Source organism: Prionailurus bengalensis, chromosome C2 (genome assembly GCF_016509475.1).
Source record: "Prionailurus bengalensis isolate Pbe53 chromosome C2, Fcat_Pben_1.1_paternal_pri, whole genome shotgun sequence".
Lineage (NCBI taxonomy): Eukaryota > Metazoa > Chordata > Mammalia > Carnivora > Felidae > Prionailurus > Prionailurus bengalensis.
In genome coordinates, this window is record NC_057350.1 from 29293853 (window position 1) to 29317628 (window position 23776).

At 37.9% G+C, this 23776-nt stretch overlaps 2 protein-coding genes across 4 annotated transcripts in view; one reads left to right on the plus strand and one right to left on the minus strand.

The window, feature by feature from the left end:
* Positions 1 to 2246: 2246 nt before the first annotated feature.
* On the minus strand, positions 2247 to 20625 carry RBM11 (RNA binding motif protein 11). Its single transcript, XM_043593850.1, has 5 exons — positions 20521 to 20625; positions 16817 to 16979; positions 15407 to 15479; positions 5087 to 5183; positions 2247 to 3346 (listed from the first exon to the last, which is right to left on the minus strand). Exons 1-5 carry the CDS (start codon positions 20614 to 20616, stop codon positions 3062 to 3064), a joined length of 714 nt encoding a protein of 237 aa, XP_043449785.1. The 5' UTR covers positions 20617 to 20625; the 3' UTR covers positions 2247 to 3061.
* A 90-nt stretch (positions 20626 to 20715) lies between these two features.
* LIPI (lipase I) overlaps positions 20716 to 23776 on the plus strand; it is a 71226-nt gene continuing 68165 nt past the window's right edge. For all 3 annotated transcript variants that reach the window (XM_043593847.1, XM_043593849.1, XM_043593848.1), the window contains exons 1-2: positions 20716 to 20826; positions 23475 to 23608. The gene's annotated coding sequence lies outside the window, so the exon portion shown is untranslated. The remainder of the gene's footprint in view (positions 20827 to 23474; positions 23609 to 23776) is intronic.

Consider the following 23776-nt stretch of genomic DNA (forward strand, 5'->3'; position numbering starts at 1 on the left):
GATTTATATGTACAAATTTCTTGATATCTATTAGATTTCTGACATGCAAATCATAATTAACATGTCCAAAATTCTCCAGATTTTGCTCTAAAACTTACTCCTCCATAGTTTTGCCCATATCAGTAAATGGTAATTCTTCCAGTTGCTCTAACCAAATACCTTACGAGTCATTGGTTACCCTTCATTCCCTCTTTCCCATGATTAGAATACTTAGTGAATGGTCATCTTTACCTTTAAAATACATCTAGAACCTGACCACTTCTACTGTTACTGTTTTGATCCAAACAACCATGTCCTCTTGACTGGATAACTTCAATAGTCTCAATATTTCTGCCCTTGTCCTACCCTCACTCCCCACACCCCATCCACAAGACATCCCTGCTAAGAATAATATGTCAAGGTTGTTACAATGACCTGTAAGTTCCCATTATCTTCTGTTCACATCTCTGCTGTGATCAACCTCCTCCACCATATTAGCCATATTCTCTTTCTTCCCTGGAATGCTTCCCCCATGGGGTCTTTGACTCTGCTGTTCCCTTTGCCTGGTGTTCATTCCTCAGATATCCACATGGATTTCTTTCCTGCTTTGAGTTTTTAATCCCTAAACATGTTCTTTAAAATATATATATGTGTGTGTGTGTGTGTGTGTGTGTGTACATATATATGTGTGTATATATATATCTTTTTTCCTCAGCAGTTTGCTGTTATCAACATCCAACTTTGTTATTGACCTTAAATTTTCTCTTTCCACTACACTATTCCATAAGAACATGATTTAAAAAATACATTGCATAACCCATGTTCCTGTATCCTTAAGAGGTTGGGGTGATATTGACAAGAGGCAAACCATTTTACTAATACCGGTTTAAAACTTGGAGCCATTCTTCCAAGGATAGGTAAAGAGCAGGCCTAAAAATGTGAGAACAGTTGAGAGTCAGGATAGAAAACTGGACTTCTAGGTATTCTCCCTTTTTTTCTGTGTATTCGGGTGACTGCCTTTCTTCCTCCCAGGATTTATTGTCTTGAGGAATGGAGACTCTCATGCCCTCCTATTGTGCTCTGTTTACCTCTACTATAACATTATCCTGAAATCACCTAACTCTGCATCTATGCCAGAAGACCATAAACTCCTTGAATGTTGGGATCAAACTTTTCCAGTGATGTCTGTCACCTCAGCACCAAACTCTGTGTTTGGAATGATAATCATTCCTTGTTGATTGATTTGCTTTAATGAGTACTCCAGCAGGAAATGAAGAGAACCTGAACAAGGTCACAATGAGGAGTTAATGACTACTTAGAAATGGGAGTGACAGGAACTGTCTAGAATAACTCCAAGGGTTTTGATTGGCATGCAAGAGAATCTGCAATGTTTTCCCTTGTGATTAACTTAGAGGTGGGATAAAATCAGTGAAGATTTGTTGCCAGCCTGGGGCAAGCAGCTGGGGTGAAAGTTATTTTCCTATCCAGGATATTACTAATTTTCTCATATAGAAATAGAAGCAAAGACATTAATTATTAGGATTCATAGTGTATGGGACTGATTAACAGTATTCACTTACAGTATGTTTTCATTTATTAAACTCCCCAAGCAAGGTCCAGTAGTTGAAACAATTATTGTTATATCCAGGTTCCTTGCAGTAGATGATGTTCTATAAACTTGTTGAAAGCCAATAATTCTCAGAGCTTATAACACAGGAAATATGTGAGTTTGTATCCTTCCTTACATACTGGTTATGTTTTCTAATTACAATGCAAGTAGCACATGTGTTTCTTAACCCTTATACCTGTTAATGATATAACAAGATGGTATTGGAAACTGAAAAGGAAATATTACTGGGAACCAGGTAATAGATTACTTGATCTCATCTGCTAAAGCAGTTTCTACACACACATGAAGTAATTTTTGCAGGTTGGGCATGACTGGTAGTAGACTTAGTCCACAGTTGTGGCCTCACGTGACCTTGTAGAACCCATTCTGATCAAATAACATCATCACTATCAACTTCAGAAAATATCACTTAATGCAAACCAGAGAAGTTGTGTTCACTGAACTTCCTCAGGCTTGAGGTACAGAAGCATCCTTTGTAAAAAAAGATGTCCTTTGAACTTTCTGCTTTAAAATATAATATCTACGGAAATCCAGAGCCCCTCTCTCTCTCACTCTCTCTCTCCCCCTCTGTCCCTCTCCCCTGCTCCCATTCTCTCTCTAAAATAAAAAATAAAATAAATGAACCAGAGACAAGAAATATGATTTGATAATAAATATTAAATACCATACATTAATGAAGTATCATTCTATTTATTGTTCATCATCAAGATTTAAGTATGTCAAATATACTATATCAAACCCAGCTGACAAAAGAGGTTGGGTAATACAGTCATAGCTAATTTTCATGAACTACAATTAAGCGAGAAGTAAAGACGCAGGTATTCCTATTTATATACAGTTACATAAAAAGGGAAGGATCTAAAAACCAGTCCCATGATAATAAGCTTTCCTTTGGTATCCTCATTTTATGAAATAAAGCTGCAGGAGAGTAAGGCTCAGAAACACCATATTTAGACATAGAAGATAAAATGTTATTCACAAAGGAAACTAAAGCCTGCTTTTCCATCTTTGTTAGGAACAACATGCAACTCCTAAATATTTACACTAGTTTTCATTCAGAAAATCCACCGCTCCATATAGGCAACAGTCTTGGAGAGCAGGGTGCCTTATCCACAAGTGCTCAGGAAGTGACTTCTGATTGAGAAGTTAGTGCAATGCCATCATCAGTACTAAAATATAATAACTCAAAGCGTATTTCTTGTTGACAATGTGTCAAAAATACTACTACAAATACAAAAAATACATTATATTATTTTTAAGTTTTTGTCATTCAAGACAAAAATTTTTGTCACTTAACAGGAAATCAGATGTCATATTATTATATATTTCAAACAGCACAAGAAAGCCACGAAACTGGTCATTTAGGAGAATACCGGTTGTTTGTGTTTTTGTTTTTTTTTTTTTTAAAGAAAATGAAGAGCAGTATAGACAAATTTCATTTGAACATAATCCCTAATATCTTTTCTTTTTCTTACACTTTCGGAACTTTTGGCTATATTCATTTCCTCTATTATTTTCTGTGCTACTGTCACTGTCACTGGTTTGTTTTTGCCTCTTTCGTTTATTCGTCTGATGAAGGTCAGGTTCGCTGGGCTGTTGGTGAGTCCATTCATAAGAGCTGGGTCCAGCCTCTAGATCTGGAACACAATTTAGGGGAGAAGACATGGCCGTGCTACTGGGAAGCGGTGCTGTCACCTCGTAGTATGGAAGCTGCAGTGCTGGGTTATACGCGTGCCACTGCCATGAAAAAGAAGATAATCTTCTACCAAAACAAGCCCAAACGTTTAAAAAAAGTTAACAGTTACAAATAACTACGAGCAAACTAAACCGCGTGTTAGAAGGACAGTGACTTCAAAACGGCAATGTGGTAGTTTCCTTAAATGGTTAATGTGAAGATTGAAGGTAGTATATGCCTTATTACAATACAGATTAGTGCTGCCTTACAGAAATACAGTACAAGCCACAGATACAGTTTTACATTTTCTAGTAGCTACAATATGAAAATAAAATATTTTGTTTATAATACTGTTTCTAATATTAATAATGTATTTTATTTATCCCAAAATATCCCAAATACTGTCATTTGAACATGTGAATAATATAAGAATTATTAATGAGCTTTTTTACTTTCCCTTTTGCATACCAAGTCTTTAAAATTTGTTGTGCATGTTATACTTATAGCACGTCTCAATAAAGATGCTACATTTGCACAGACAATACTTGATCTGAATTTAGATTATCCAAAATTTACATTTGAAAAAGGAGATTCACATACCCAAGGTTTCAAATATTCTTAAAAATATTCTAATAACTGAGGGCGCCTGAGTGGTTCAGCCGGTTAAGCACCCGACTTTGGCTCAGATCATGATCTCCCGGTTTGTGGGTTCGAGCCCGCGTCAGGCCCTGTGCTGATGGCTCAGAGCCTGGAGCCTGCTTCGGATTCTGTGTCCCCCTCTCTCTATGCCCTTCCCCTGCTCATGCTCTGACTCTCTCTCCTTCAAAAATAAACATTAAAAAAATTTAAAAAATATTCTAATAACTGAACCGAGTTATCTGTTTTTAAATTTTAATAAAAATTAAAATTAAGTAAAATTAAAAGCTCCTTATTCTCACATGCGGCTAATGGCCATCGTACGATAGAGCATGTTTGTCCACTATTAAGATAGACACTTTCTTGTTTTTAATTCAAGTTTCTAACTACACAAAGTAGATGAAAGATTAATAGAGACAAAATGAACTTGTGTGTGTGAGTGCATCCATGGGTGCGTATGTTTCTCATCTCTACCAACAACATGACATGTAGGAAGAAGGATATTGACAGTTTTGAATGAGAACTGGTTGTTTGTTAGTATCTCACTGTAACTAAGAAAATTTTTTTCCAGAGGTTCAATTCTCGATGTTCCTTATGTTTACAAAATGAAAATGCCTACGTGAAACATCTGAAGCTCACATATATGTTGGGTATTTAAAAAAAAAATCACAACCTGTGAATCACACTACTTGTGTTACAATCCCACATCTGTCACTGACAAGCTGTCTTGGGCCTATTTGTATCCCTCAGTTTTATTAGGCATAAAATGAAGAGTTAAAAGAAAAATATTTTCCTAAGTTCCCCTTTAACTTATTGTGACCATACTTATAATTTCTAGGCTGGAACTACATTTTTGAGAGCCTTTGGAAATAATGCAGTTTACTCTACCAACTGAGAACCTAAATTACATTAAATTTAAATTTAAATGAGAACTCTCTATTCAAATTTTCCTTGGACCACAGTGCATCCTCACTACCATCTACCCGCTTTGTGCTGACACACTCGCTCAGGTACTAAGTTTGAGACTGAAGATGCCTGTGTTAGAGCCGACCATCACTGGGCAGAAGACAGCCTCTGCCTTCACTCCAGGTTGAGATTTGAGAACCGTAAGTTCCACCGTAGTCTGTATTATATTATACATTGAACCAAAGGCATATCAAACTTACCATTTTCTGAAAGAAAAAATATTCTTGAGGTAAAGTTGCACCATTAATTGGAAAAAACTGCATGGGAAAGGAAGATCTGCCCACAACTTCTTCATTTCTTTGGGAAGGGAAAAGAAAAATTAATGAACAGTTAAAATTCTTACACACAAATGTCCTTTTTTCTAAAAAACAATAAAAAAATAATAAAAGCTCTTTGTAATTAAAAAACAAAGCTTCCCTAAGACAACTCGATTAAGATTAACTTGAAACATATACATACAAATGATCAGACATTATACTGATAAAATAGTGACCTCATAGTGCCTTATATCTTATTAATTGGTAACATACTGAAATCTAAATATATAGAGTCACAACTGACTTTCTGATAGGAAAATGTTCAATATGTTATATTTGTACAAAGAAAAAGAACACTTAGATATGAAGAGAGCAAAGCTAGTCATTAGTAACCACCAAGAATGCATTTAATTTTCTACAGATATAAAAAGTGAAAGAAATATAGAATTTATCCTCAATTTATTTTGGAAGGTATCTTCACTGTTTAACTATAAAAATTATGCTCTTTCCTAAATGGACTGTTAATGTTACCATCAAGCCATGTTTGCTGATTTCTTTCACACATGAATTAAGATAATAAAAATCCCTAATTCAAGAATAGTCGTGAGCTAAAGTTTCATATGTAAGTGTAATATTTGCTTCTATGAAGATGTTTAATAAATTCCAATGTTAGAACAACTAGCCTTCATTTGCTACTTGCTCCTCAGTATTCCACAATTTTAATGCTAATACGACTAATCCTTAGGAAAGAGGTGCTGGGAGAAAGGGTAAAACTAATACAGGCATGTTTTTGGGACCTGGGAAGATGGCGGCGTAGGAGGACGCTGGGCTCACCTCCTCCTGCTGATCACTTAGATTCCACCCACATCGGCCTAAATAGCCCAGAAAACCATCAGAAGACTCGCAGAACGGACTCCAGAGCCAAGCATAGACAGAGGCCCACGAAGAGGGTAGGAAGGACAGAGAGGCGGTGCATGCTACACAGACTGGCGGGAGGGAACCAGGGCAGTGGATGGGAAGCCCGCCCGGCAGGGCAGAGCCCCGAGTCTGAATTGCAAAAACAGAGGGGCTGGACTCCATGAGTTCTGACAGCCAGTGGAACTTAACATCTGGAATGTTATAAGTCAAAAGCTCTGCTCTTGGAGAGTGGGGAGGGCGAGAGGATGCCAGGAGAGTTGTTGAGTCCCGGAAGACAGAGCTCAGCTCAGCAGGGGAACAAAGGCACTGGCAAGCGCCCTCTCCCTCTCTCATTCCCCAGCCAAAATTCCAAAGGGAACCAGTTCCCGTCACTGAACTTGCTTGCACCCTGCAAACACCCAACGCTGTGCTTCTGTGGATCCATCCCTCCGACAGGCCTGCCTCCCTCCAGGTGCTGCAGGGCCCCTCCCGCAGGGGACCACCAACGTCAAAGTGAGCTAAGCCTGCCCCTCCTGCCCCTGTGCACCTTGCAGATCCACCCCGGCTAATACGCCAGATCCCATGGAAGCAGCACCACAAGCCTGGCAGTGTGCAAGTAGCCCAGACAGGGGCCACACCACTCCACAGTGAGTCCTGACTCTGGGAGAGGGGAAGATGAGGTACACACCAGTCTGACTGTGGCCCCAGCAGTGGGCTAGGGGCAGACATTGGGTCTGACTGTGGCCCTGCCCAACAACACAAGTTACTCCGAACAGCACAGGAGAAGTGCCTTGCAGTTTGGAGCCACCCTCCACAGGGACTACCCAAAACGACAAAATGGAAGAATTATCCTCAAAGAAACTCCAGGAAGTAGCGACAGCTAATGAATTGATCAAAAACAATTTAAGCAATATAAAAGAACAAGAATTTAGAATAATAGTCATGAAATTAATCGCTGGGCTTGAAAAACACATACAGGACAGCAGAGAATCTATTGCTACAGAGATCAAAAGACTAAGAAATTGTCATGTGGAGCTAAAAAAATGATATAAATGAGGTGCAAAATAAGATGGAAGTGGCCATAGCATGGATTGAAGAGGCAGAGGAGAGAATAGGTGAATTAGAAGATAAAATTATTGAAAAAGAGGAAGCTGAGAAAAAGAGAGATACAAAAATCCAGGAGTATGAGGGGAGAATTAGAGAACTAAGTGATGCAATCAAATGGAACAATATCCATATCATAGGAATTCCAGAAGAAGAGAGAGAGAAAGGGGCTGAAGGTGTACTTGAACAAATCATAGCTGAGAACTTCCCTGATCTGGGGAAGGAAAAAGGCATTGAAATCCAAGAGGCACAGAGAACTCCCTTCAGACGTAACTTGAATCAATCTTCTGCACGACATATCATAGTGAAACTGGCAAAATACAAGGATAAAGAGAAAATTCTGAAAGTAGCTAGGGATAAACAGGCTCTAACTTACAAAGGTAGACACATAAGAATAGTAGCAGACCTATCTACTGAAACTTGGCAGGCCAGAAAGGAATGGCAGGAAATCTTTAATGTGATGAACAGAAAAAGCATGCAGCCGAGAATCCTTTATCAAGCAAGTCTGTCATTCAGAATAGGAGAGATAAAGGTTTTCCCAAAGAAACAAACTCTGAAGGAATTCATCACCACTAAACCAGCCCTACAAGATATCCTAAGGGGGAATTCTGTGAGTGAAATGTTGCAAGGACCACAAAGTACCAGAGACATCACTATAAGCATGAAACTACAGACATCATAATGACTCTAAACCCATAACTTTCAATAATAACACTGAATGTAAATGGACTAAATGTTCCAACCAAAAGACACAGGGTATAAGAATGGATAAAAAAACAAGACCCATCTATTTGCTGTCTACAAGAGACTCATTTTAGACCTGAGGACACCTTCAGATTGAAAGTGAGGGGATGCAGAACTATCATGCTACTGGAAGTCAAAGGAAAGCTGGAATAGCCATACTTATATCAGACAAACTAGACTTTAAATTTCAGGCTGTAACAAGAGATGAAGAAGGGTATTATATAATAATTACAGGGTCTATCCATCATGAAGAGCTAACAATTATAAAGGTCTATGCGCCGAATATGGGAGTCCCCAAATATATAAAACAATTAATCACAAACATAATCAATCTTATTGATAAGAATGTGGTAATTTCAGGGGACTTTAATACCCCACTTACAACAATGGATAGATCATCTAGACATAGGATCAATAAAGAAACAAGGGCCCTGAATGATACAGTGGACCAGATGGACTTGACAGATATATTTAGATATATCTGCATCCCAAAGCAACAGAATATACTTTCTTCTTGAGTGCACATGGAACATTCTCCAAGATAGATCACATATTGGGTCACAAAACAGCCCTTCATAAGTACAAAAGAATTGAGATCATACCATCCACACTTTCAGACCACAATGCTATGAAACTTGAAATCAGCCACAGGAAAAAGTCTGGAAAACCTCCAAAAGCATGGAGGTTAAAGAACACCCTACTAAGGAATGAATGGCTTAACCAATGGAATCAAATGAAAATACAACAATCCAAACACTTTGGGATGCAGCGAAGGCAGTCCTGAGATGAAAATACATTGCAATCCAGGCCTATCTCAAGAAACAAGAAAAATCCCAAATACAAAATCTAACAGCACACCTAAAGGAAACAGAAGCAGAACAGCAAAGATACCCCAAACCCAGCAGAAGAAAATAAATAATAAAGATCAGAGCAGAAATAAACAATATAGAATCTAAAAAGCTGTAGAGCAGATCAATGAAACCAAGAGTTGGTTTTTTGAAAAAATAAACAAAATTGATAAACCTCTAGCCAGGCTTCTCAAAAAGAAAAGGGAGATGACCCAAATAGATAGAATCATGAATGACAATGGAATTATTACACCTAATCTGTCAGAAATACAAGCAATTATCAGGAAATACTATAAAAAATTATATGCCGACAAATTGGACAACCTGGAAGAAATGGACAAATTCCTAAGCACCCACACACTTCCAAAACTCAAACAGGAAGAAATAGAAAACTTGAACAGACCCATAACCAGCAAAGAAATTGAATCAGTTATCAAAAATCTCCCAACAAATAAGAGTCCAGGACCAGATGGCTTCCCTGGGGAATTCTACCAGACATTTAAAGCAGAGACAATACCTATCCTCCTCAAGCTGTTCCAAAAAATAGAAAGGGAAGGAAAACTTCCAGACTCATTCTATGAAGCCAGCATTACTCTGATCCCCAAACAAGATAGAGACCCAGCAAAAAAGAGAACTACAGGCCAATATCCCTGGTGAATATGGATGCAAAAATTCTCAATAAGATACTAGCAAATCAAATTCAACAGCGTATAAAAAGAATTATTCAACATGATCAAGTGGGATTCATTCTTGGGCTGCAGGACTGGCTCAACATTCGCAAATCATCAATGTGATACATAACATTAATAAAAGAAACATAAGAACCATATGATCCTGTCAATTGATGCAGAAAAAGCATTTGACAAAATTCAGCATCCTTTCTTAATAAAAACCCTTGAGAAAGTTGAGATAGAAGGAACATACTTAAACATCATAAAAGCCATTTATGAAAAGCCCACAGCTAATATCATCCTCAATAGGGAAAAACTGAGAGCTTTCTCCTGAGATCAGGAACACGACAGGGATGTCCACTCTCACTGCTATTGTTTAACATAGTGTTGGAAGTTCTAGTGTCAGCAATCAGACAACAAAAGGAAATCAAAGGCATCAAAATTGGCAAAGATGAAGTCAAGCTTTCACTTGTTGCAGATGACATGATATTATACATGGAAAACCTGATAGACTCTACAAAAGTTTGCTAGAACTGATACATGAATTCAGCAAAGTCGCAGGATACAAATTTAATGTACAGAAATCAGTTGCATTCTTATACACTAATAATGAAGCAACAGAAAGACAAATAAAGAAACTGATCCCATTCCCAATTGCACCAAGAAGCATAAAATACCTAGGAATAAACCTAACTAAAGATGTAAAAGATCTGTATGCTGAAAACTATAGACAGCTTACAAAGGAAATTGAAGAAGATAACAAAGAAATGGGAAAACATTCCATACTCATGGATTGGAAGAATAAATATTGTTAAAATGTCAATACTACTGAAAGCAATCTACACATTCAATTCAATCCCAATCAAAACTGCACCACCATTCTTCTCAAAGCTAGAACAAGCAATCCTAAAATTTGTATGGAACCACAAAAGACCCCGAATAGCCAAAGTAATTTTGAAGAAGAAGACCAAAGCACGAGGCATCACAATCCCAGACTTCAGCCTCTACTACAAAGCTATAATCATCAAGACAGCATGGTATTGGCACAAAACAGACACACTGACCAATGGAATAGAATAGAAACCCCAGAATTGGATACACAAATTTATGGCCAACTAATTTTTGACAAAGCAGGAAAGGATATCCAATGGAAGAAAGACAGTATCTTTAACAAATGGTGCTGGGAGAACTGGACAGCAACATGCAGAAGAATGAAACTAGACCACCTTCTTACACAATTCACAAAAAATAAACTCAAAATGGATGAAGGACCTGAATGTGAGACAGAAAACCATCAAAAGCCTAGAGGGGAAAGCAGGAAAAACCTCTCTGACCTCAGCCGCAGCAATTTCTTACTTGACACATCTCCAAAGGCAAGGGAATTAAAAGCAAAAATGAACTATTGGGACCTCATCAAGATAAAAAGCTTCTGCACTGCAAAGGAAACAATCAACAAAACTAAAAGGCAACTGATGGAATGGGAAAAGATATTTGCAAATGACATATCAGACAAAGGGATAGTATCCAAAATCTATAAATAACTCACCAAACTCCACACCTGAAAAACAAATAATCCAGTGAAGAAATGGGCAGAAGACATGAGCAGACATTTCTCTAAAGATTTCCAGATGGCCAACAGGCACATGAAAAGATGCTCAACGTCGCTCCTCATCAGGGAAATACAAATCAAAACCACATTCAGATACCACCTCACGTCAGTCAGAGTGGCTGAAATGAACAAATCAGGAGACTATAGATGCTGGAGAGGATGTGGAGAAACGGGAACCGTCTTGTACTGTTGGTGGAAATGCAAACTGGTACAGCCGCTCTGGAAAACAGTGTGGAAGTTCCTCAAAAAATTAACAATACATCTACCCTATGACCCAGCAATAGCACTGCTAGGAATTTACCCAAGGGATACAGGAGTGCTGATGCATAGGGAGACTTGTACCCCAATGTTTATAGCAGCACTTTCAACAATAGCCAAATTATGGAAAGAGCCTAAATGTCCATTAACTGATGAATGGATAAAGAAATTGTGGTTTATATACACAATGGAATACTACTTGGCAATGAGAAAGAATGAAATATGGCCTTTTGTAGCAACGTGGATGGAACTGGAGAGTGTTATGGTAAGTGAAATAAGTCATACAGAGAAAGACAGATACCATATGTTTTCACTCTTACGTGGATTCTGAGAAACTTAACAGAAGGCCATGGGGGAGGGGAAGGGAAAAAAAAAGTTAGAGAGGGAAGGAGCCAAACCATGAGAGACTCTTAAAAACTGAGAATAAAGTGAGGTTGATGGGGGATAGGAGGGAGGGGAGGGTGGGTGATGGGCATTGAGGAGGGCACCTGTTAGGATGAGCACTGGGTGTCATATGGAAACCAATTTGACAATAAATTTCATATTAAAAAAACTAACACAGGCAGGTAAAGGCAAAAATGAGGACAGGTGAATGACAGGAAGCAGTTAGGTGGATAGGCGGAGATCCCATTTATAAGCGGTGACAGTACTGCAAAAACCAGAGGAAGAGTAAATTTCATTAAGGAAGGAATTAGACAGCTGTCAGTTATAAAAGAGGAAGTGTATGGGAAGTAAGGATGTGAAGGATGAAGGATTTTTCGGGGGGGGGGAATATAATAGCCTGATTTGGAGACAAGGTGCAAAGACCAGAACATGTGTATAGAACAAGCGATAGTAAAGAAACAAATGGAAAGTGCAATGAAATTCTAGAGTAGGGAAGATATGACCTCAGTAGCAGAAATAGTGAAATTAGCACCATCATGAAAGCAATTACAGATTCTCTAAAACCACGATCCTTCCTATGTGAGTATCTGGGCATGCACAGTTGTCTACATAGAAGAATTGCATGTAAATTGGGAAGGGTTATGAGCTAAACTGTCACCTCAAATTTATTATTTTGAAATCCTAACCCCCTAAACCTCAGAATGCGACCTTATTTGGAAATAGGATTGTTGCAGATATAATCAAGAGGAGGTCATACTAGAGTAGCATGAGCTGCTAATCCAATAGGACTGGTGTCTTTATTTTTTTATTTTTATTTTTTTTATGTTTATTTATTTATTTTTTTTTTGAGAGAGAGACTGAGAGACTGGGGGGAGGGGGAGGCAGAGAGAAGGAGAGACAGCATCCCAAGCAGCCTCTGTGCTATCATGTGCAGACACTGATGCGGGGCTCAAGTTCATGAACTGTAAGATCATGACCTGAGCTGAGATCAAGAGTTGGACGCTTAACTGACTGAGCCACCCAGATGCCCCAGGACTGGTATCTTTATAAAAGGGGGAAATTTAGAGATGGGTGCACACAGGGAAAACACCATATGAAGATGAAAGCAGAGATAGAGGTGATGGGTCTATAAGCTAAGGAATATCAAATATTGCCAAATAACCAGGAGATGCTAAGGGAGAGACACAGAACAGACTCTTTCTCACAGCCCTCAGAAGGAACTAACTCTTTGGGCACCTTGATCTTGGGCTCCTAGCCTTCAGAACTGTGAGACAAAATATTTCTGTTGTTTAAATACCTGTTTGTGGTACTTTGTTATGACAGCTTTAACAAACTAATACAGGAACTATTTATTAAAAACAGAAGGTATGAGAGGCAATCAATAGAAGCACAAAAACCCTTTGCCAAGAAAGACCAGTGAAAGACGAAGGGTTTGACATGTACACCACTTTTCTCTGGACATTACTATAACCTATTCTCATTCTTCCTTTATAATATAACAAATAACTAGAAGATAAGGTACTACTACCGGTGAAGTGTAGTATTATGGAATATACTTATAATTCTGATTTTCTACCCTAGAATTTGTGATGAGTTAGTTTGTCAAATGTAAGTACAGAATACAAGAGTTATGTTAACATCTTACAAGGTTTGTCTTATCTTTCTACCTCTGCTCAAATTGTAGCAATAACTTGTTCCTTCCTAATTCCTGAGAAAAAAGAGGTATAGTTTACCACGAGAAGAGGGGAAACTCTCATATTAAATATATAGCTCAATTCAGGAGTCTATAGCACTTCCCCTACCAACACAGTTAATTACTCTCTCCTTTTTGGTAACACTGGCTGAAAGTATTCACTGAATACTTGCTATGTGTCCAGTATTTTAAATACATTGCATTTATTACAAAATTTGATTCTCATAATAATCTTTGAGGTATTATCTTTGTTTTTTTTAAGTTTATTTATTTATTTAGAGAGAGAGAGAGAGAGGGAGAGAATGAGCAGGGGAGGGGCAGAGAGAGAGTGAGAGAGAGAATCCCTAGTAGGTTCCACACTGTCAGTGCAGAGCCCGACACGGGGCTCGAACTCATGAACCGTGAGATCATGACCTGACCTGAAACCAAGAGTTGGATGCTTAACTGAGTCACCTATGCGCCCCTTATCCTCATTTTAAAGACAGGTTATGGTGTGGTGAAATAACCTGTCCAAGGTCATAACATTAAAACAGTGGTAAAAGCAGAATTCAAATTCAGGCAATTTGATGTCAGTACCTACTTTTTAACTTCTAATGTCCCTGATACAGAAATGCTGGGAAGAAAGATGATGTGAAGCACACTGTGTTTTATTTGGGATGAAATAGTTTTACTACAGATAAGCCTGTGTAATTGTCAGTCCTAAGAGGCACTGTCTTATGCCTCAGAGGGACAGGAGTTTCAGCTACAGCTAGTTTACTTGAGAATATTCGGTTCTGCTGCAGAAGGCAAAAACAAATACGATGGATGAAATGCTTGTAATAGACTCTAAGTAAGCTGGCGGTTTATGGAACAGTGATGAAGCTGGGTTAGAGATAGAATAAGCAAATCACTTGGGAGATAAAGGCAGAATTTATAATATATATTAAATATAGATAGGAAATAAGTTAGTATCCTGCCAGACATCTATAGATAGATTCAACAGAATATAGGATGGAATAAGTAAGAACGTTACTTATGGACAAAAAGGGAAAGAAACACCATGTCCTCATCATGTCACCCCTGGGCTAACAATTATGTTGCTTCTCTTATCTTTGCTCTGCCTCAGAAACTCAGATAAAACCTGGGGGCATCTAGCAGACTAACCAACAAGTTACTTGTGTGGCCAGGTATATTTGCCCCTGACCCTCTTTGAGAAGGAAAATTCTGGGAATATTCCATCTGAATGGATATCCTTATTGAACTTCAACTCTAGTTCTCAGAAGCACGCTAGCAGTGAGGAAAGCTGATGCAGCAGAGCGAAAAACGGTGCATGAATATTAGTGTAACCAGAACGCGGTACGCTGGTCCTTCGGCCCATTTGTACCCACTGCTTAAGTGTGCTAACCTATCCAGTATCTTTCCTGTTGCTTTTCACTGTGTCTTTTAAGTTGGTTTAATAAACAGTGTGACTCAAACATCTTAATTCAGTTTGAGAGTCCTTCTGTTCCATGACCTCTGGGATAGCTTGCCTGACAATGTCCTTAGAGGCTAACGTTGCATCGAAAAATCAGCCAATGCAAAATTTTAGAATATTTGGAAAATTACAATAGGGAAGTTCTAAAAAGTAGTAAAATAAATAACAGAATGGCTTAATGGCAGAAGGCTTTATTTCAAGACTAGCCACTACCACTTTTTCATCTTCATGACCTTAAAAATTAGTTAACGTTTGCATTTCAATTTATTCAAATATAAAATATGGATAATGGTATCTCTGTGATCATCACAATGACACCTTGGATGCTTAAGTAATTTAACAACTATGACAGGCACAAGGTAAACCATAAAGAACACTAGAAACATAAATCTCTCCCACCTACTGATGAAAATATTAAAACCCCACTTTAAATGAAAATATTTTGTCACTTTTCATGGTTTCAGAAAAAAAGTGAATTGCTTAATTTTATCCTATGTCTAAATAGTAAGGTTTTACAATAGTCCAGTATATATAAAAACTACTGCTGGTATAAGAACACATTTATTTGCTTTACCTTTTTGAAAAAAAATATTTTTAATTACCTGTAGCTGTGTGAATTTATCTTAACACAGCTCTCGAAACTTTGGTTGGCTGGTTCAGAAGAGCGAGAGCTCCCTATGGAAGAAATAGAACAACTGATTACTTAATGGTACATTTTTTTTTTTTTTGAGTTCTAACATTAAGCCATACAGAAACTCGAAACCTGAAAGGATTTAGCACTGGTTAAAATTCCTTAATCATATAATTAAGATACCCAAATATATCTTTGATCTCCCAAGTAATATTTATAAATTATTTACATCACTGCAAATGAATGAATTACAACCAAGATTTGTCCAAAGTAATGGCTGTACAGAAAAATGATACTGATATGGGACCATAAGGTCCCTGATGTTGTATTGTTCTACATGCCTGTAGACTAACAATGGCAAACATTTGTGTTATTTGCATCCTTTGCAGAATGCATGAGTTCCCCAACCCGCACTGGCAAAAGCGGATGCAACCTTAGGATGCTGAGCAGCTGGCTGGGATGTGTCAGAACATACTATGTCGTGGCCCGTTTTACCAGTCCTTGTGAGTTAACCGGAAAGTACTTGAGAGCATTATACAGCTAATTAGCTTTGAGAAAACATTAACAAAATAAATAAAAGAAAGAAACACAAGGAGAAACCCTTTTCCTTTGCAATGAGGTATTGTTTTCTTATTCTTATTCATTTTTAGTATAATGAGAGGAATAAAAAACAAACAAGGAATACATCAATATCCTTGAATAATCTGGGGAGGGAGGGAACATAAGCATCCCAAGCCCTGCACCATGAGCATAAGCATCGCCTCTATCAGTCCCTCAAAGCATGAAAGAGGTAGAGCAGCAGCACAGTGTTCCCTGGTATTTAACCAGTTGTTGGGGGGTATGCAGGAGAAGGCATTTGAGGTCATTCATGTCAGGAAGCTTTCCTCCAGTTACTGAGGGTCACTCTGCAGCCACTTTCAGCCAGCTGCTCTTGCAGGGACTTTGATCCAGGGCAATATGTACAGCATGGTTTTCCCAGAAGAATGACTAAGACACTCACTATACCTTCCAAATAGTAGGTATTTGATACCATACATTAGCACTGACGAGAAGATTAGCAAATAGCCTTGCTGTATAAAGGCCAGAGCTGTGTGTCCGCAGTTCATTTAGATTTGCTTAATTTAAAACAGCAAATAGCAATATCGTAGCTACCTTCTGGCTGGTACTAAGAACATTTTAAATTTTCATATAGAAAAAAGTGCTATAGAGTTGGCAATACTAATTAGTCATATAACATTTTCAATGTCCACATGTATTTTGAGAAAATTTAACAGAGACCACAAGGGCCCTATACATCATATAGAACACACAATATTTACACCTCTGAGAACAACACCATCAACAAAACACACTTGGAAGATTCATCGATGGCAAGACCTACCAAATCGATACTGTACATTAATTGGTCTTCCATATAAACGAATTCCATTCAGCAAAGCTATGGCATAAGACACTGATTCAGGGTGTTTAAAGCAGACAAATCCAAAAGACTTCGGCTTTCCTTCTCTGTCTTTGCATATAGTCACTTTGGTTAATGGCCCAGCCTATAAGAAACTTAAAAATTATTTTCTCATAAATCTAAAGATTTTTTTACATTCAGATAAATCAAGTATATTCAACTTCAAAGTTAAAAAAATTTGTTAGCAATAATAGCTTTATGTAGTTCTGCAAATATACATTTTACTAACAGTAATATTTCATCACACTTTCTGGTATTTTTTGGCAGATCAAGGAAACATTTGTAGTATTAGGAACAGAAAACCCTCTGTTAGGCTTAACAAAACAATGTAGAGAGCATTTAAATCTAAGAATGAAATACTACTTTTCTCCATACATATTAACTGTGTAAACTCAAAATAAATTGAAATCACCAACCTAATGTTATTTGAGTGATCCTAAAAAAAGTGTTAATACTGTATTGAGGCCTAATTTCTTTTGTCAAGATTAAACATTTTTACAAGAGAAACTAAATTTATCATGTGTTTTGATCTAATAATCCTATTTGGTAAATATTTCCAAAGAAAAAAAAGTTTTAATATCTTTAAAACTTTTAAGTAGGTGCACTATTTATATGAGTGAAAAATTAGAAAGATTCCAAATCCAACAATGGGTGAATATTATTCCATTGTGTATTGCTAAAGTGGGATAAAATAAATTTAAAATATTCAGATTGTATTTACAGTAAAACCTATAATTAGAAAACAGAGTTAAAAAGTAGAAGCAAATATTATAAAAAAGTGTTAATTAAAACTAAAAACTTACATCTCCCCCATTGTAAGTGTTACAGGTAGTACCCACAAAGACTTATAAACAAGATTTAATGGCAAATGGCTCATACTTTTTAATTGTATATTAATGATTGATTACTTTTCTCTGTAGAGTTGGATAAATAAACTGCCTTTAAAGAAAAATGTTAACTATTATCTTTAAAATTATACTATATTTTAAGATTCAGTCTTTCTTTTTTTTCATTTTCTGCTTTCCCAGGGACTAGCTCATCCTTCCCTATGACTTCAAAGACCATTTCACCAACAAATCTATTTGTTATACTCATGACTCTTAGAGACCTCTGTGTGACTGTACTTCAGACTCAACACATTTGAAACTGCATTCATTATCTTTCTCCCCCACATCTTTACTTCAGTATTTCTTAGTCAAAAGTACAAAAATATTAAACCTGATTTTCTCACGTCAAAGGATAATGAGAAATTTTAAAAAAAACTAGTAAAAGGATAAATACACAGTAATAAAATAAAATCAATTTTAATCAGTATTGTTCTTCTACAGATAGTAAATATATAAAATCACAAATGAACAGAATATGCTTAAATGCTTTGAATTTCACAAATTCAAAGATATACCAAAGCATTTTTAAAGATAAATTTCAACAAGATTTGCTCATAGCAACAATCCCATCACCTTTCAATCTTTTTAAAGACTAAGGTTATGTGTTTTAAAAAGCCTTTTTAAAAGATACCTCACTTTAGCAAATCCTTCCAGAATATAGAAGGACCAAGGCAAAAATAAAAACATATGCTTGGTTGCCTGATCTCTAATGGTGAAATTATAAAAAATGAGAAAATTTTATATATTTGTATATAATTTATATATTACATTATAATATATACATATATACATATATATATATGTATATATGTATATAAATAGATGGATCCAGGCCCTGCTGACTAGAAATAATGTAAGTGCGTGGGGCCTTCATGATTATCCCCAACCCCTTTACCAGCTCCCCACCTTCTTTTTGGAAGCTCATCATTAAAGAAGCCTTCACGGGAAAACAACTATAAGGCTTCTTTCTGTTTTCCTTCCTTTCTTCCTTCCTCCTTCCCTCCCTCCCTTTCTTTCTTTTTTTTTCCTTTTTTGTCTTAAAATTTTTTTTTTTCTTTTAGTTAGAGTCATAAGTTTCAAATGATATTTGGGGAAAAAACTATAGGAAACTATCAGAACAGATTAAAAAAGGCCAGGTTTTTAAACTTTTTAAACTTAAGTATCTTTTTAAGAGGGCATATTAGAATAAGCATAAAAGTCTTAAAATAAACAATATTTTTCAAATAATAACAAGTTTTATGTTCCTGGGGTGGGGAGGGAATTCTGTCTACCAAATTGTGTATATCTATAATTAGCAGTAGACAGACACAAAGTTAGGGCTTTTCAGAAACTATATCAAGAACCCTTTTCACCACCGGTACTCATACTTAGTCCTAGAAATTTAGTTTTGTTATAGTCTCCCTTGGAACTTGCCCTTATTAGGATAGAGAGAAGTCATTCTTTCTTGATTTCTCTTGATGTTAGTAGTAATAGTAATACTATCAGTAGTAGCAGTAGTTTGCAGCAGCAAACGCTTAAAAGTGCCAGGCTCAATTCTAACTGTTTTACCTGGATTAATTTATTTAACCTTCACACCACATCATACTGTAGATGCTATTACTACCATTTGACATTTAAGGAAACTGAAGTACTGAGATATTCATTTACTTGCCCAGTGTCACTTTGCTGACATCAGAGTCAAACAGCTACGCTATATTACATATCCCCCTCTTTTGTAGATTATCTTAAATCAAAAATTTAAAATTTTCCCTTTTAGAAAAACCAAGGCCTATCTCTTAAATTTGTATGCTCAGCATCTTACTTTGTGTTTGCCATGTAATTTTTGTAACATTAAACAGTTAGATAGGGGCGCCTGGGTGGCTTGGTCGGTTAAACGTCGGACTTCGGCTCAGGTCATGATCTCACGGTTCCTGAGTTCGAGCCCCGCGTTGGGCTCTGTGCTGACAGCTCAGAGCCTGGGGTCTGTTTCGGATTCTGTGTCTCCCTCTCTCTCTGACCCTCCCCCATTCATGCTCTGTCTCTCTCTGTCTCAAAAATAAATAAATGTTGAAGAGTTAGATAAATGGCTGGATGAAGATATCTCTTTAGCAAGTGACACCTACATGTATATAATAGGTGAGTGTTTAGAGGAGACAGAGGAGGCTTACTCATGGAAGTCCTGGGTCTCAAAAAGTTTCCAGAAAGTCCTCTTGGTATGAAATACAGGGAGCTTCCCAAGGAATCAATTGGTCAGCTATGATGCGGCTGTCCAAATCACTAAATTTCATTTACCATACTGGAGTAAAAATACCCTCCATATAAAAGGGCTTGGGGGCATAAGTAATGTATAGGGCAACATTTTAAAATCTATACCTCTCATTTCGCTGGATGTAAGGCGTGAGGGTGCTTATTGCCTGAAGGAAGGCAGTGACAGGGCTGTTTTCTGTTTTGCCCAAGATACTCAAGGCCCAGGCAGTTTCTGGGAAGCCCTCACTCAGGGCTGGGCGCTGGGGGGAGCCAAGTCACCCCTTACCCGCAGAACTGTACAGTGGGGACGGCGATAGGACGCACATTATATCACTTCAATGCCAGCTGCTCACGTGGGGACAGGTGCGCCCAAACGGAACTAAACTATAAACCTAGGCTGAGGATGGGGCAGGAAGGGGGCCGGGCACCGGGTGGTCCAGGTGTGCCCCGCCCCTCGGGCTGCGCTTCCGGCTTGACGCTCCCCGCCCCTCCGCCGCCCCCCGCAGACGGTACCTGAAGGAACAGCTCGTAAAGAATCTCTTCCCGTACTCGGGCCTCTAAATTCCCCACAAACACCGTCCTGTCGGCCTCCTCTTGAGCAGGGAACATCCCTCCGGTCTCCGGCCGAGGATAGAGGAGGCACCCAGACCCCGCCCCCTCTCGCCGTGTTACTGCGCCTCTCGGACTAGGGGAGTCGCGCGGACGACGGGAGCGCGCGCGCCAGGGGCGGAGCGAGGTAGGGGCTACGCCCCCCGGCGCCCCGCGGGGCCGCCCACCATGCCGCTCCAACGCCCTGGATCCGGCCGGGACCGAGGGGGTGTGAGTGAGAATAAAAAAGATTACTGTGTTCGGGGCTTGCCCCTCTTGCTTGTGGAGTGCCCTCCATTTTCTTGGACACACCGTTATTAATTGACTTCGGATTTATTCAATAAAAATTTTCAATAAAATGTGTGTAGAGAGGCTTTTAAGACGTACTAGCCGCTGTACAGTCGCTCCTAGGCTAATGGGGCTAAGATATGTTTCCAAAGAGTAAATGTATAAATCTCTAGGATTTTGAATGTATATTCTGTACAAAATACTTTTTGAAAGAATAAATTCATGCATGCATGTCAATGGGTGTGGAATACAATGGAGTGCTAGAATTAAAGTTTATTTACCTAGGAAGCGCACCCTAGAGAAGTCTTTGAAAATGGGCATAGACGTTTTAGGTGGACTCCAGAAGACATTTCTCAGGCCAGAAGGCATGAGAAAACATCCTATACCTAGGAACACTAGAAAGAGTATAGCAGGTTTTGTGACTGAAGCCAGAATTCTTGAGGATGGCTGCAGGGCGCTTGTAGCGGGATCCAATGTTTGTATACAGTGACCAGGGTGAAGAATTCATTCTTTTTTGAGGAGGGTTAGAAAAAAAAAAAAAAAAAAAAAAAAAGAAGAAAGGTAATTAAAGGGGGAAGAAAACCTACTCAGAATGTCAATAGATTAATAAATCAACTGACAGCTATTAACTTGGTTTCCGTTTGAAGAATCCATGTCTCCAAAAGACCCTGAAATTATCCTGTAAATAAACAAGTAATCAGGACATCATTTGGCCTTTAGTTAGGAGTGGTGATAATTCATTTTGCATTGCACGCATTTACTTAGTTGGTGGACAAAAATGCCCTTCTTTTCTAATGAAAAGGAACACATCTTTGGAAACCTTATTTCTAATTGAAATGTGACATTATTTAATTTTATGATTTTACATAAGTAATTTCACTTTTAGGAATTCAAATTCTATTTCTTAAGGAATGTATTGAGCTAATGTAATTACAGTACTTCATTTAATATTTTCCTATAAAATAAATACAACATAATGTGTCAGTAACTTCAGCAGTCACCTTCTGTTGATATATCATAAGTATACAGGTCCTGTCTCCATTTTTCCTTTCCTCTGCCATCAACATTATTGTGGTAGGGTAGGAAGGGGTTAAAGAAACTAGCACATTGTAGTTATATAACAAATATGTGTCGATCAAATGAATGGATACCCGAAGATTTCTATTATGTATAATTCTATTGATTTTTAAAATTCATTTATCTCATAAATCTTATCCAAATGAACATATTTTTCGTTTCCCCTCAGTCACACTGATCTGGGAGCTGTTATCTTCAGGTTTCATTGTAAAATTTGCAGTGCCCATGTATATGATTGTGAATGATACAAAACTTTAGCTGTATTTACAAATAGTTAATGATCATGTTGTCTTGCTATATTGAGGTTTGCATCATAGTTTTGAGGTTTGCATCATAGTTTTTTTTTTCTTTTTTTAGAAATGTGTATGGTTTTCATGTTCTTATCAATCCTCTTTTCTTTTGGCAGGACTAAATTTATGGTGCTTGTATTTCTATGGTACTTTTTTTACTGTTATAAGCTCTGGGGTGCCTGGGTGGCTCAGTTGGTTAAGTGTCTGACTCCTGATTTCTGCTCAGGTCATGATTGAGCCCCATATCATAGGCTCCGGCTTCTCTCTCTCTCTTTCTCTCTCTCTCTCTCTCTCTCTCTCTCTCTCTCTCTCCCTTTCCCTCTGCCCCTCCCCCGCTTGCTTATATGGGTGTGCTCTCTCTTTGTCAAAATATATAAGCATTACAAAAATTAATGTTATGAGCTTTGAAAGCTCGTGCGGTTAACTGTTCAGAATTTGACCTTAGTATATATCATTTTTCTAATGTAAGCTTACTGTATTTCCTAGCTTCTGTTGAATGAACACGTAGTAATAAACCTAGCAGTAGCTAAAAAATAATTCACTTATTTTTAATGTTTACTTATTTTTGAGAGAGAGTGAGCGCGGGGGAGGGGCAGAGAGCAAGGGGGACCCAGGATCTGAAGTGGGCTCTGCTGACAGCAGCTAGCCTGACTCAGAGCCCAAACCCATGAACCATGAGATCATGACCCGAGCCAAAACCAAGAGTCAGCTGCTTAACCAACTGATCCACCCAGTTGCCTCAAAAAGCCACCTTCTTAATGGATTTTAAAAACTTCACTTTTTGCTTTTGCTTGGTTTAATTTTTTTTTTTTTTTTGAGAGAGGGAGAGAGAGAGAGAGAGAGAGCGCGAATACAAGTGGAAGAGGGTAGTGGGAGAGGGAGAGAAAGTGAGTTCATGACCTAAGCCAAAGTGGGACACTCAACTGGTGCCCCCAAATATAATTCACTTTATTCTCAGCATTTCCTGGACCATTAGCCGAATATAAGTTTCAATGTGTTAAGTGCATGGTACACTATAAAGAATTGGCCTTTCTTAACTCCTATCAGGATGTTTTATACCCCTAACTTTATGTATTCAAAAATGAAAACGTTTATATATAATAATATATGTAAAACTATAAGCTATGTATATAAATAAATAAGTGTATCTATTTACCTATCTATCTAAAACTAGAGCTTCTTTCTTCCCTTCTTTGCCCAACTGACTCTTACTCTCTTTGGCAGTTCAGCCCAGGCAGCATGTCCTGAAGGTCTTCCCTGAAGTCTGCACTCTAGATTAGCTGGTGGTCCTGCTGTGTGGTGCCATACTTTCATAGATACGCCTTTTTCAAGCCCTTCTCACTGTGAATTGCTATAAGGTAAATAAATATATTTCAGTACTTAGGACAATCCCTGACATATCTGTGGATATATCATAAATAATTGTTGATATAGTACAGTTTGAATAAACAAATGTCTCTACTTTGTATGTTCGACAACTACATTATACCTGGAAATTAGTAGATGCTTAGTAAAAGTTGGATAAA